The sequence below is a fragment of the Amblyomma mixtum genome, chromosome 7 (genome assembly GCF_055824585.1).
Source record: "Amblyomma mixtum isolate Tamu chromosome 7, ASM5582458v1, whole genome shotgun sequence".
Classification (NCBI taxonomy): domain Eukaryota; kingdom Metazoa; phylum Arthropoda; class Arachnida; order Ixodida; family Ixodidae; genus Amblyomma; species Amblyomma mixtum.
In genome coordinates, this window is record NC_143018.1 from 86,626,104 (window position 1) to 86,640,891 (window position 14,788).

The window sequence follows — 14,788 nt, forward strand, 5'->3', positions numbered from 1 at the left end:
ACACTTCGTTGTCATACGTGATCTGTTAGGGGCTTTGAGAGAAGGCCGCTTAGAGAAAGAGGGGAGCTCCAGGGCGAGAAGGGCTTTCGGCTGAAAAACTGCTTTGGCGCGCTCCCCAAGGATGGCGCTGCGGTCCTACACTCATGAATGTAAAAGACCGGCCGCAGGGCCTTCATGCCCTTTCCCCCTCTGGCAGGCAGATGTATACACGCTCGCGGAGTATTTGAACGCGTTGCATATACATTCTTGTCAGTCCTGCGTCTCGTCGTGTCCGCGTACGCTTCTGCATCGTCCTGGATTTCAATGCCGCCACCGTCACAGCTGCTTAAGCCGAGCGATGGAGCCTGTGTTAGGCCCGTAAACATTTCATGCTTACTCTACTCTCGGTTACGGGAGAGGCGCAATTTTTTTTTTGTATTGCATTCGATTTATTTATTTGGTTACTTTGCGTTTTATATTTCAGTGCGCCTGCTGTCTTCTACGGGCTGTATTGAGAAGAGCGGTACATAATGTAAAAAAACTGTCTAACTAACAATGCAGGCTTTAAGCGTAAGCAAAAACAGAAACACGTGTCTCAAAATTGTGCTTAAAATGTTGTAACATAAAATTACAAAAGGGAGAGAAACAAGAGTGGGGTTCGACAGTTACATGTCGGGATAGCCATAGGTAAATGTCAAAGAAAAAAAGAAGACAAAACGGAGAATCAAAAACTGCACAAGCAGCACAGAAAAACAGAAAAAAAAACGAATGCGAGTAGGTGGTTTGATCAAGCGGCCGTTAAGAGGTGTGTAACGCACCGCCTTGAGCGACATCCTTCACATCGATGTTCCCCAGGTCGTGAGCCATGGCTCCGAGGACGGAGAAGATGACCATCCCCGATATGATACTCGTGAACGTGTCCAGTACACTCACGATCATGGCGTCCCTGCGCAATGAAATCACAATTTGCAAATTTATTCCACTACGAGCCGTACACAACGGTCTAGCACAGGTTAGATGGTAAACGTCGATTGTGAGACGCAAAAATGAGAAGAACACAACGCTCGGGCAGTAACACGACCGTGTCGAGGTACCGCGTACATGAATGTAACTTTGAATACTTAAGGGAAAAAAAATAGCGCACACAAGAAGACGGGACAAGCGAGGAGACACAGAGAAGCGCTAACTTTCAACAGACGGTTTATTGCAAAATCGGCAGCATATATACACATGTCCAGAAAGGCAACAAAGAACAGGAACGAAGATAACATCAACAAGACACACACCCCCTCGGCAGCCATCTTCTTATCGTGCCAGATATGCAAGTTCTTTTTTTGACAAATTATCAGAAGGTTCACTGACACAATCCTTAAGTATGTCTTACCAACATGCCCAAGCCTCATCTCTTCTAACTCTGAATACTTTGCTAAGTATCCGGAGCCCTCCACTACGGCGTCCCTCATAGCCTGAGTAGCTTTGGGACGTTAAACCCCATAAAGTAAACGAACTTTGCTAGGCGCCTCGACGGTTGTTTCAAACCGTATCCAGCTCACTAAGAGCGGCCTAGTACAAACGTCGCGCGTCTATTTCGAAGCAATGTCTTCCCTTTTTTCCGCAAAAAAGAATAATTTATCTGCTAGAAAAAAAAAAAGTCTGAGAAAATGCTGGAATTGTCGTGAAAGCAGCTTTTTGTAGAACCCGCTCAACACAAGGTCTACGGAGTGGTACTTTTGCTCAAGTTCACGGTTATAAAAGCAATGACAGACTAGCGGAAGGCCTGCATTGCTTAAAACTTTGAAGTACGCATTGCCTCCCTTGTTCGGTCTCCATTCGCTTCTTGGGCGACCGCTGAACTGTGTGGGCGCCTGTCTCAGATTTCTATTTTATTTCAAATACAAGAAGTGGAATACGTCGTCACAATATATGAAAATTATGTGATATATTTAAATAATTCAACAATAATAAAATATTCGGCTCCTCAACGTTCACTGCAAACATCGTTCGTTGGGCGCTGCGTGAGCTCCTTAAAGAGGAGACAATCGCAAAACAGGAGCCCGCTCAACAGCTGATCCTGCTGATCGAGGTTTGCTTATTTGTTCATTAGCAGCCCTTAGGGGAATTACCATCATGGCGCCGACAGACTAATAGACTCAGCACAAGTTTTGTCAGCTTCGCACTGTGAACGCGAATGAAGCTATTCTCGCGAAGGTCTTTTTGTTCTCTCTGGTCTTTTTGCCATCTTCTCACACTGAAAAATTACGAGCTTAGTGCCAAGGCCACCCGGCGCGCTCTTTTGTACATTCCTCAGGAAGTAGGAGGCAGTGAGCTGCACTAATGCCTGATGAAGCAGTCCCTTTCGCGTGCCGTTAAAGACTGCGGCTGAAAAGCCTTACAGGATAGGGAAAGGTAGAGTATGACAACCGCAAATACAAATTTGAGAATGTTAGTGGGCTTCAACTTCGGTAATGCTTCTGAGGAACTTGTCGAGGGCTTGTTTGAACTGGTTCTCAAGGCTTGACTTGTCAGTTTGCGTAAAAAATTGGCACGTAAACTCCTCGGACTTCAAGCTTTCTTTTAAACTGTTTTTCGTCATCATCATAATCATGACCATCTTGGCTTACACAGCGCTAAAGACAAACCGACTTGCAAGCTCAAGCCTGAAAAAGCATTCAGTGTTCTTCGAAATTTTTATTGTTTCGGTGGTATACTGTGTAGCTAAGAGAAGGAAATATGCTGTCCTTGGTAGCATCGGTGTGTCCTCGGTGAAGATTAGTGGGAACGGAAAAGATCTTGTAATATCGCTGCTTCCCTTACTAACTACCCATGTGCGTTCAGTATGACGGCTTTCAACTCGACCAGTACAACATAATTTGCTATAGGTAAGCAGAAGCCGATTTATAAATTTCCACATATATGTCCAGGGTCGGCCACGGAACATGCCTGTCACACGACTGATAAATGCCATGAACGAAAAGCGATTGGGGCCGCAAATTATTCTTTTAAAAATAATCCATCACCTTAAGTCATCGCGCAGCAAGGACATTCATTTTTTTTTTACATAACGGCATAAAAACTAAGTCTCCTTACTCAGCTGAACGATCATGACGTCTTCGTAAATTTTATAACCTGTGTATAAGTTAGGAGTTCATTTAGACAGTTACAGTTTTGTAACGGTATGTAGCTGTGCACTCTGTTTCGCGTGTATAACTGGGCCATTGAACAACCGGTGAACACGAAAATTTCCCGTTATGACATACGACACCGGTGCCATTCACTCCAGAAAAAGTTTCCCATGCACTTTTAGCTGTGAAACTAACAAGCTAACTTGTCTCAAGACTTGTGTTCTTCCTCAAGTAGAAACCACTGCTTGAATGCCGCGCAGTCTACATCGGAGGATCTTACCTGAAGACGTTGTTGGAGAACTTGTTGTAGCTGCTGTACATGATGAGTCCACCCATTGACAGGCTGAGCGAGAAGAACATCTGTCCCGCTGCGGCCTGCCACACTTTGATGTCCAGCAGCCGCTCGAAGGAGGGAGTGATGAAGTAGAGGACGCCGTTGATGGCTCCGGGCTGACACAGGCCGGTTATCATGAGCGTGATGAGGATGACGTAGGGGAAGGTGGCGGCGAAGTAGACCACTTTGCCCGAAGTCTTGATGCCCTTCATGAGGCACGCGACCACGATGATCCAGCTGAGCAGGAGACACAGCGCCAGGTCCCACTTGACACCACCCAGGTTATCGATCCCGTCGGTGATTTCCAGCACGTAGCGCCTGCGAGGAACAGGGCAGAGGTGTTCGATTTGGTTGTTTTCGATCGACTGAATTTCGCTGGATTGAGTTCCATGTACAGTCTCACAATAAAACACTGACCTTAGTTGGTAATTTTAGTCGTCAAATTTTTCACCAGGTGTCACCAGGAGAGTGTTAAATTTTATGGGACTAAATTTTGGAATGACTTACCTTTTACGTAGGACAACGCTACATACTTGTTTAACAAAATGTTTTTTATTCCATTCTATTTGTGTTCATTTACAAGGAAATGAAAGAGGCCAAAGAAAAAGCTGCTTGTTGGCAGTTTGAGTGGTCCTTAGCCCCTTTACATATTGGCAGATAGGTGGGAAAGAACACTTTGACAAAAGGAGAGCAAAACAACACATGGTTACGTGTGCCGCGATTATTTAAATGATTGCTTTTACAAGAGAGATGAGCTCCGATGGTGTTAAGGTTGAGATGTCAATTCCGGCTTCTGATTAAGAATTTACTAGTCGTGGCAGGGTGTTTGCTGTCATTCCATGACCGTAATTTGTTCTGGAAACAGGGATGAATCATTTTTCAGTGTTGCGTGTGTCATATGCGGGCAAGTTCTTTTTTATGTTAGCTATATTTGTTATTACGTTGCTACTATCTTTTAGGTGGAAGTAGTAGGCGCGTAACAGAGTTCTTTTGTAGAGAAGATGGCAGAATTTATCTGGCATAGTACAGAGTGCTTGATGTTGTTCTCTTTAGACTTGTTTTTGTTTGTGCGTTTAAGTTATGAAACTATCAATTGTGAGAAAAGCTTTACACATATTATGCTTTATACATATTTGTTTTCTGTATTGATGACCGAGTTTCATATTTTAGTGTGCTCAGGTTGCCAGGTTACGTATTGCAAGTAATGCCTTGTAGGGGCTGTTTTGTGAGCCAATCTTGTGCTTTTTGCGACTGACCTGAATTATTAGCCTTACTGCACTAGACAGACAACTAGCCTGTTCCATATACCGTAATCAATGAACCTTCTTTTTACTCTTTTATTGAATACCCGGTTTATTATTTGCTGACAAATAAATAATAAGAACAAGACCAGCAGCAAAGCTGCAGATGATTCTGTGGTTGAAAACAGATTGCAGCTTAATGAGTTTTATGCCAACTTTCTAGCAGAAGAGTAGCAAACCCTCGTAGGCGTCATGTCTGTCCTAGTGAAACAACGAAGGGCAGAAAGGGGGGGGGGGGTGTATAAAGAACTGCTTTTGAAAGCTATCTGCTGAAACCTTCTTTTATTTTTCACTGAAGCAAGACGAAACATATGGTCTCTACTACTACCAGCCCTTTTTAACAATGCCTGCATTGCGTCGTCATAGAAATCTCTTCTTGCCGGTTGTTTAACGTTTGCAATTGCACTACTAGGCGCCTAGCATAGTCTGTACTGTTAAGGAATGGGTCAAGAAGGCGAGATGACCCCTTGTCTATCCTAGAAGTTCCGTCGCTGAGTGGAGAACTGCGTACTATGACAAAATAACATTATTCATTCCGCAACACTCCCACACAAGCACAAGTACACACGCACTCCTCAATCACCCTACCACTCGCACACCGAGTGCTGCATATAATTTAATAGCGCATTATCGTGTGGGAGGATCACTGCTCCAGAGAACGAGAATTGCCGCAACACTTACTCCCAGTAGACCTGGCTGGACGGCTTCGTCTCGTTCAGGTTAATCTCCGACGTCTGCGAGAGGAGAACATAAAAAAAAAGAAACGTTCGAGCCAGGCTACAGGCCTACGCGACACTTTGACACGTAAGCAGAACACTGACATTCACATCGCTTGCTAAAAGCGAGAAACAAAACAGTAGTCTCGTTCACAACAAATTCATGGACAGCAAGAAATTTTGTATCGAATGAACGAGTGAACAATTTCCCTTACATGTTTCTCGTCTCCTTATGGTCGATTAGTTAGTTAAAGCAGAAGGTAACTTCTTATAATGCTGATAAACTTTACAGCCAATTATCTTTTCTTTGCCAATATGCACCAGTATAGCAAGGTGGGTGTTGATATCGGAGTTGGCAGTGTATATCCTGTATGAAGTTTTAAAAAAGGTTCTATATTTACGTTTTATATCAAGGCAGTCTGAGCTAACACCTGTAGGAGAAGCACATTTTGCAGCGAAACGTATAGCCTCGCATGCGTTTAAACTGCCTATAGAGAAATCTATTGAGAACGCTGTGTAATCCTCACTAACGATGATCAGCGATCAACTCAACAGTTGTCAGCTTTGAGAACATTGTCGCCAACTGCCTAAAGAGCTTCTACTATCAGCTGCATGTTGCGACTGCATGGAGAACATCCTATGAAAAATAAACGGCGATGATTGCACGGCCTTTCAAAAAGAAAGTTGCGCATGCTATTGGATGTTGAGCATCGAAGACAAATGAATCTACGTAAAACCAAAACAAGGAAACGAAACAAAGTAATTTGAAGCCACAAACAAACCACTCAGTACGAGCCAAGGTAAACGGCCAAGCAATCAACAAAGGCTAAGAGCGAGAGATTCATAAGCGATCTTTGCTCACGTTCTGGGAGCGCACGAAGCAGGGCGTGGCATTTGCCCAGAGCGGGTCGCAGCGCGCCCACGGCACTTGTGATTGGAACGTGGACGCGGTGTAGTAGATGGTGTAGGCCATGATGACGTTGTAGTACACCGCCACCACCATGGACACGCACACCATGGCGAAACCTACACCTGCGAACGCGAACACACTGTCACAACACATGCAGAGAGATAAAAGCCCATGACGCATAAAACAGTAGTGTTGCAACAATGAAATGTAGAGCTTCATCTTCTTGATATGTTCGAGTAGTTCAGCAGCATGTAGTCAACAATGCAATGAGTGATCGTGGATATTTAGAACTAGCTGTTTCCGTTGCAGCAAAAATAAATAGTAGGCTTTCATTTCCTGTCATTTCATGTGGCGTTCAGATTTGACACGGCTCAATATGACGTCGACTCACAAACGTCTGACGCGCTGTTAACGCGTCGTCTTCGCGAATGAGCTGCTAGAAAGAGACCAATGACCGACGTCATCACTTTTCGAGGACTGCAGCAGAAGATCGTGGGTTGTAGGTTACGTAGAGATTGTTTTTTTTTTTGTAGCGTTCTTATCCATCTCTTCAACGCACGAAGTCTTCTAAACAACATATTCTTTCCGTATTCCTGTCATCCACTAAGAGGTTATGCAGGAGATGTCCTAAATAAGAAGTCCTAAACCATGATGCTAAATAAATAGTAACCTCTCTATGCCGCATTCGCTGATTTATCTCGACACAGCAATGTAACCACAAAAAACTATAGCCGAAGAAATTTCTTAAGAGCATAATATTTTATCGAAATTCATAACAGGTACCGAGACTGTAAGCAAGTTGTGGCATAGGATTGTGAACTGCAATAGTGCTAAGCGAAAAGTGTGCCGGGAACGCGTAGTTTTTTATCGTCAATGTAGCTCCCGGAGGAATTCTTCCGCTGGTGTACTGTTTTAGAAATCCAGCCAGGTAAGTGCTAAAGCAAATTCAATTTCATCAGAATAATGCACGATCATCGACTGATTCATTCGCCTGTATCTTTTCATCCAGACGAACGTCGTCTCAAATACCGCACCTTAGGGTCCATTATATTTTTTTCTGTTGAGTGCATCTAGGAAAGTTGTGAGGACTGTTGGCACTGCGTCTTATCCTGCCACGATTAAACCAGGCGACAATGCTGGTGAGCAATCCAATATTTGGCTCCGTTGGTCACAACCTCCATTCTTGCTTTCTTGTTTGCGCAGCCACGTTCTGCCTCTCCTTCTTATATATTCAAATTTTAACCACGATCAGATTCGAATGGCTAGTTTGTAGCGCCTCATAACTTTACTGACCATACTTAACGTTTTGAGAATATGCTCAAAGCGCCAGACTGTGATAGTCCCGGAGCTCGTTCCGGCATATAATCCGACCACTGGCAGAAGTGAGTGACAAGGAGTTTTCAAAGGAGTCAGGCGCCTTTCCTTTCGACCAGCGCTAAAACACGACTACCGTGTTTCACAAGCACATCAAATGTGTCACGTCGCCCGCGAGTGCAACACAGCGCGCGAGTATATTACCTTTGCAAATGGGCGCACAGGCCCAGATGGTGAGCGGTCCCTGACCAGCGAACTGTCCGAAGGCGAGTTCCAGGAAATACATGGGCTTGCCGGCCAACGCCAGCATGATGAGGTACGGGATGAGGAAGGCGCCTGCGAATAGAAATAAGAGACACGGGCGGTGGCGACCACTGTAGACGATCAGCATAGCATAAATTCAACAACAGCCTCGAGATTCTACGAAAAGCATCCGGTTACAAGTCAGGTCCGCTTATGAATACGACAAAAGTACACTTTGCGCCAGGTACCATTTCCATCCCCATGTTTCCACCCCCAATACCCCCATGAGAGGAACCTCCTCGCCAATTTTGGCATCATTTCGACCCTCCCCCAATTCGTTAGCTTCATCTGAAACTTTCGTGATTTTTTTTCGAGTGACGCAGGACGGCGGACGACAACGTCGCGTTTTCAGCAGAAAGCGCTCCTTACGCTATCGCGTCAAGACTGCAGCCCAACGCGCAAACAACGGACACTTGGCAAAGAAACGCATCTTCTAATGTCGCGTTGACACCCGGAACAAGTGGTTTAACAACGCGCACACCTAAAAGTAGGCGAAGCTGCTAAAAAAAAAAAAACGAAAAAAACTAAGGAACAAAAAAATGCAATCCCACTTGGCATCGCAGTAACCAGAAACTCGCGGTCGCCTGCCGACCAGTCCCGTTGCTATTTGGGTGGTCCAGGTAGAGGCATGCACAAGTACTAGCCCTGTGTGCTCACGTGAAATAGGTGAGCATCGCAGTAGGTGCCAGCATGAAAAAGTGCGTAACTATCTGCTATTTCATATGTAAGGTTTGCGGCACACGGCTATGAAAGTTGACCACGTGGGGTTCTTTAGTGTGCATTGACATCGCGCGGCATGCATGTGTTTTTGAATTTCGCCTCCATCGAAATGCGGCCGCCGCGGCCGGCGGATCGCACCCGCGACCTTGGAAACAGCAGCCGAACACCGAAATTAGTAACTATCGCTCTCAGTTTTTACCCCGAAAGTGGGACAGAAAACTGAATTCTTATTCACTACCGCCTTGAACGTGCCCAGCAGCTGTCACAAGCCATGCGCGGGTAAAAGCGGCCAGTTCTGGCGGCCGCATTGCCACTTAAGCAAAGCGCAAGTGTGTCTATAAAATGTAATTTAGATGTTGATTAAAGAGCACCATATGGTAGAAATTCATAGGCACCCTCCCCTACGATGTGATTGATGGTTCAAGTTTAGATAAGTATTGTACTGGTAACCGTCTGTTAATTTTACGAGTCGCTTTGCGCTTGAATTCAACACTGCTTGCAGCAGACACTGAACTGCATTTTGTACGCAATTTTTTTTGCTTCAACAGGGCTGACCAACATCTTTTTTTAGTTTTTATCCGAGCAGGTACGACTCGAGAACTATGAACATAAATTCCTTCTTCACTGCCCGTAATGCAACCGCAGCCCCTACAGTTACCGATCCTCGCAATCCAGCTCCTGTCTTGTGCAAACTGAGAGCTCAGACACCCAGAAACGGAGGAAAAGGGCTCAGCCAACTGATATGCTAATGCTCTGCTGAGTTCCTGCGGCTGCTTAGAAGCAGAGACGCTTCTGAGTACACGCATTCCAGATGAGGTTCTCGCGTGCCATGCCACGCCGCTCCTAGCGTGAGCCAAAGCGGTTCCGCTCAGTGCGCGAGCCAAAGCCGTCCCTCTTCGGTACGGCACAACTCGCTCTTCAGCGTGAGTGCACCTAGAACAGGGTTGTGGCGAGGAGGAACGGCAAGCTTCCGAGACAGCTAGCCTCCGCAGTGGATAGCAGGCGCGTGAAAGTGAAACGCGTGCAGTGGAGGACTTTCGGAAGGGAAAGGAAAAGTCAGAGAGAGAGAGAGTGGATGTCGTGGGATTTCCCGCGTGCTCACTGTGGCCCACTGCTGAAGCAATGCGGTGTCTCGCCGACCCAGTTCGGCGTCCGGCGAGGGGACCGCGGGTGACTGAACCCGACGCGCCTGTTTGTGTAACGCCTCGCAGCTGCCAACCTCATGGCGTCTGCCAGCACTCGACGCGATGGTCGCCTGATAAATGGAGTTTTGTTTGTCGGAAATACCTAGGGGCAGAAGTGGCGCTAGTGTCTATGCGAGTTTCTTAAACTCCACGGAGTGTCAGCCACGGAAATGCCGAAATGCCACTCACAAAATTCAGCACATACCACATGGCAACATGGCCACCCTAGCCCACCAGATATGATGATGCACAAGCAGCACAGCATGCCATCGCGGCGTACGGGGAGCGGCCTGCTTCGAGTAGTGCAGGAGAGTTCGATTGACTTACGACGCGCAGCTCTGAACGCTATGAAAACTACCCGCAAGAAGTTGCTTCTGCATCCCTCCTAATTCCCCAACAGCGGCTGAAAGCCGTCCCTCCCTTGATATAAAGATTTCATTAATTAATTCCATACACTATACTAAATAAATATACTAAATAAAGGCTCTCAGGCATGCATCCTTGCGGATAAAGGCAGTCCTTGATCGAGGCGACGCTCTTAGCAAACGCCCGGGAGTGGCAAGTACAACTTTGTTTTTGGCGCACTGTGGCCTGTGTTTTCACTGCGCCATTCAAATCGAACTACTACTTGCACCCAGCCCAACGCGGCCACGGCCGGAAAATGGTCCTGTATGTGTATGTTGGTTCAATGGCTTCGCTAAACGGCTTACGCGAGGTAGCTGACGACAGCACATATTTCTGTTTCGACAACTTTAGCAGAAAACTCGGCGACAGGGAGGAATTCCTTCCCGGCCTCATGGCCGCGTGCTCGCTAAGATCGCAGGTGGCTTGACCTTGGAACTCTTGCAATTCATGTCTGTTTACTATCCGATAGTGTGGCGACGCCAGCGTGGTTTACAGCAATGCGTTTAAAGCCTACGTTGAAAGGCCTTCGTGTTCTCGCGTTCGCAAAAAAAAATGGTTTTGAGGAAATTAAAGGCTCTGAAACTTTTCCCGGTGGACAGTTCAACCGAGTCATAATGAAACGGAGGAAGGTGAGGGCGAAAGAAGAAAGAGAGACAAAGCTGTGGCGTACTGGCGGGCTTCAGGGTAACTGCGACCGCCTGGGAACCTTTAAAAAACTAAAAAAAAAAATCATCGGTTATGTCAGTGCTGTGTGAAGAGGGTTACGAAGAGAGGAAATAATAGCAAGCGTGAGGAGGTTATGAGGCATGGAAAGGCGCGGTAGCAACTCCAACTAAGCCTCGCTCAGCAATGCGAACAGAAGGCTTAAGGGGATGAAGGCGTTACACTCATGCAGTAGTTTCGTGCAGCACTCAAGAGCTATTCTGCAGTTTGTTTCTTTGGTGCCTAGTAGAGCTAAAGTACGTTTAGTACGCTGCAGCCTGCAGTATAACGGTTCGTGCTTTTTTTCTTAGCAATCTCCAAGCACCCACGTGTCACACCTCCGCCCCTTTAACTGCGTCCGTGAATCTGCGCAATTCTTGGAATCCCGGAATCCTTTAGCATGCACAGCAATGTAGCTAAAAAATGAAAGAGCGTACGGCTGCCCGCAAGAACACGTGCCCGCGTTTGCATACTGCATACTGCTCGCGCAACTCCAATAGAAACATCGGCGATAAATCATCGCCGCTAAAGCCGCTGAGAGCTCCAGCGTGTACAACCTTGGCATCGCTCAGACAGCTGGCCGCCCTTTCTCCTCCAGGTTAATTCCCTAGAAATACAAAGAAAAGAACTCTGCCCGGGTGTGCCAAGTCGACCCCCTCCTTTTCTGCACGTGCCAAGAAGAACACGAAGCAGTCTGAGTAACGCCCAAAGGCACGCAATCTAAGGGGCGCGAAGCGCACACATAGGAGTCAGTCGTTTGTTATTTGACCTCGTCGTTCTGCAATAGGCGAGAACGGGGAAATCCGCGCCGCCTACGCGCCGTACAAGGAGAGAATTGATTGTCTCCCGCTAAACGACTCGTTCTAGGCCGATGATTCGCCATTTGCAGTCTGTAGAGTTATTTGTCTGGTCTGGCCTCGAGGCTTTTTAACTGAAGTCACGATAGGAGCAGAATTTCAGGAGCGGGCGTAAACGGCGCCACACAGTCCAGGATAGAATACAAAAAAGTTATGATGGCGTTAATCCCGGTCTAACGAATGAAAAGAGAAATTTGGCTTATCAATGGCCATGGAGCCGCAGCGGTGGCTCAGTGGTTACGGCGCTCGGCTGCTGGCCCCTAAAGACGCGGGTTCGATCTCGGCCGCGGCGGCCAAATTTCGATGGAGGCGAAATTCTAGAGGCCCGTGTACTGTGGGATGTCAGCGCATGTTAAAGAACTCCAGGTGGTCCAAACTTCCGGAGCCCTTCACTACGGCGTCCCTCATAGCCTGTGTTGCTTTGGGAAGTTAAACCCCCGTAAACCATAAACCAATGGTCGCCGAAAAACAAACAAAAAACGCCAGAATACCTCAAATATTGATAGCGGACCCCTAATTTGTAAGATGGGTCCACAGAAATGCACACAATTTACTTCGAATGGTGGAGAAGCAACAGGATGCGTTCCATTTAGTGGGGCGTCTGGTAATGCTTAATCTCCATCGTTAGACTTGTCGCCCTAACTTGCGAGCAAAATTGGTCCGCGTTCCAAAAAAAGAACTCTATCTGATACCTTGTTTATTATCGTTCTAGCATTTAATCACCTAAGCTGCTCATTATTAGAAATTAATGGCGCTTACACAACGCGTATTGTGAAAAACCAACGCTATCTGGCAAGCAATGACGATTATGCGCACAAAGATGCAGTCTTCGCGGTATGCTCACGCCGAATCCTCGCCAGCAGCCCATCCTCACTCTCGGCTGTACGGATGCGAAATGAATAAAAACGTTCAAACTTGTTTTCGAAAATTTAGCGCAAGGCGAAAAGCACGAGTTATGTGCTCTTGGTGCTCCGGGATCGCGCTTCCGTGAGGCGGCATTCCGTGCAGGATGCCCATGCTGCTCCCCCCCTCCACCCCCCTACCTGTCACGTTTCGCCGCTCAAACGCTTTCTTTCGACGGCGACAAACACTCTTTGCCCGGGAACCTTCGCACTAATAGCTAGCGCTGCAATATGGACAAAGTAAAATACCGCTGCAAATAAACGAGCCCATAGACATCAAAACGAGATCCTTCAAGTCGACAGACTGATCTGCAGCAGTATTTTGAGAAAGCCCGTTAAGCTGCAAACACAAGAGGTCGGCACCAAAGTGAATACGGAAGTTCTTGGTGACGACACATGACGCCGAACGTGGCGCCGTCTGTCCCATGCCGAAAAATTCCGGTCAAAAGCATTTTTCAACAAGATAGATTTTATGAATGCACTTTTTTTTTCATATATCGTAAGACTTCACTGCAACAATCAACATATGTGCACATCTCCTGGGAGCAGGCTTGCCTTTTTTTTGCTATTAACATTTTTTGCTGTTGTCAAAAACTTTCCCCAACGCGCGTCCAACTGAAGCAGCTTAGCGCTTGTGCCTCCTCTTCGTTCTTTTCTGGTGATCTGCATGGCTTTCCGCTAGTTTTTTCTCTAATTCAACTAAAGCAGTCTTGTATGGCAATCTTAATTCCGTTAAAATAAACTTTAAAAGAAAAATTTTGCAGCGTTTTTTAAGAACGGACAGTCACCTTCAATATTTCCACAGCAGTAGCTTACAATATCGCAATATTCAAAATTTGTGTCCAAGAATAATGGACATGAGAGCACACAGAGTTACCACGCTAATAGAATGCTTAATTTGTATTCAACGATTCTACAAGTTAAGCCCCGCTCCATCAGGTTAATATGTAATGTGGTCATCCACGGACGCTTTACGCCCTCTGTCGGAGCGGACGACAACTATTTTATTAGCTGTCGTCTGCTCCAAAAGGGGGCGTCAGACATCCGTGGGTGACCTCACTACTTCGAATCCGCGCACTCTGACGTCATAACCATTTCGACCAATCGAACAGCGTGACACCTCTGCCGACAATCTCCTGTCAATCACGATGAGGTATTAAAGGATTTCGCCTTAAAATAGCTGAGTACCAATGAGAACCGACCTCCTCCATTCTGGTAGGCCAGGTAGGGGAAGCGCCAGACGTTGCCGATGCCCACGGAGAGGCCGACGCAGGAGAGCAGGAACTCCCAGCGGCTGCCCCAGTTGCCCCGCGAAGTGATGGACGCCGAGCGCTCCCTGTGGGTCGGCGGGGGACCGAAGGGGTCCTCGTCTTCCTCTTCTTCCTCGTCCTGGGGTGCCTTCTGCTCCGGCTTCACCGCGGCGGGGGGAGGGTGCGCCACGGCCCCATCGTAGCCGTTCAGGTGCACCGGAGTTAGCGTCAGAGATCCCGAATTCTGCGTCCACAGAGGAAAGAGGGAGAGAGAATTCGCTTTATGAAAACAAACAGAGATTAAGTGTTGAACGTGTCCATGGCCAGGAGCACCAAGGCTAGCTCGTCCTCAAATTGAGCCGAAGCAAGCCATGCGCTCTATCTAGGAGAATGGAGGTTTACAGAATGGAGAGGATTGAGCAGTGCCACTGGACATCGCAAAAGGCAATGTTCCAACTTCCCATAAATATACAAAGAGAGAGTTTGGGCGATATAAATGGTTTGGTTTGGTTGATGGGGTTCAACGTCCCAAAAAGACTGAGGCTCAGTGAAGGGCTCCGGAAATTTCGACCGCCTGGAGTTCTTTAACGTGCACTGACTTCGTACAGTACACGGGTCTCTAGAATTTCGTCACCATCGAAATTCGACCGCCGCGGCCGGGATCGAACCCGGGTACTCCGGCTCGGTAGATGAGCGCCCTAACCACTGAGCCACCGCGGCGGCGCCGATAGACATGAGAACAGAGTCACTGCAGGTACAGCTCAGCGGAATTAGAAGGGCATTTGGGTC

The 14,788-nt window shown here is 47.1% G+C and overlaps 1 protein-coding gene across 2 annotated transcripts in view; it reads right to left on the reverse strand.

Moving 5' to 3' along the window:
* LOC149336719 (sodium-dependent proline transporter-like) overlaps positions 1–14,788 on the reverse strand; it is a 117,170-nt gene that overhangs the window by 17,297 nt on the left and 85,085 nt on the right. For both annotated transcript variants that reach the window (XM_089553060.1, XM_089553059.1), the window contains exons 2-7: positions 13,952–14,243; positions 7,881–8,012; positions 6,315–6,484; positions 5,418–5,470; positions 3,382–3,753; positions 798–925 (exon numbers count right to left, since the gene is read on the reverse strand). In XM_089553060.1, coding sequence (XP_089409186.1) covers positions 798–925; positions 3,382–3,753; positions 5,418–5,470; positions 6,315–6,484; positions 7,881–8,012; positions 13,952–14,243 — 1,147 coding nt within the window. The remainder of the gene's footprint in view (positions 1–797; positions 926–3,381; positions 3,754–5,417; positions 5,471–6,314; positions 6,485–7,880; positions 8,013–13,951; positions 14,244–14,788) is intronic.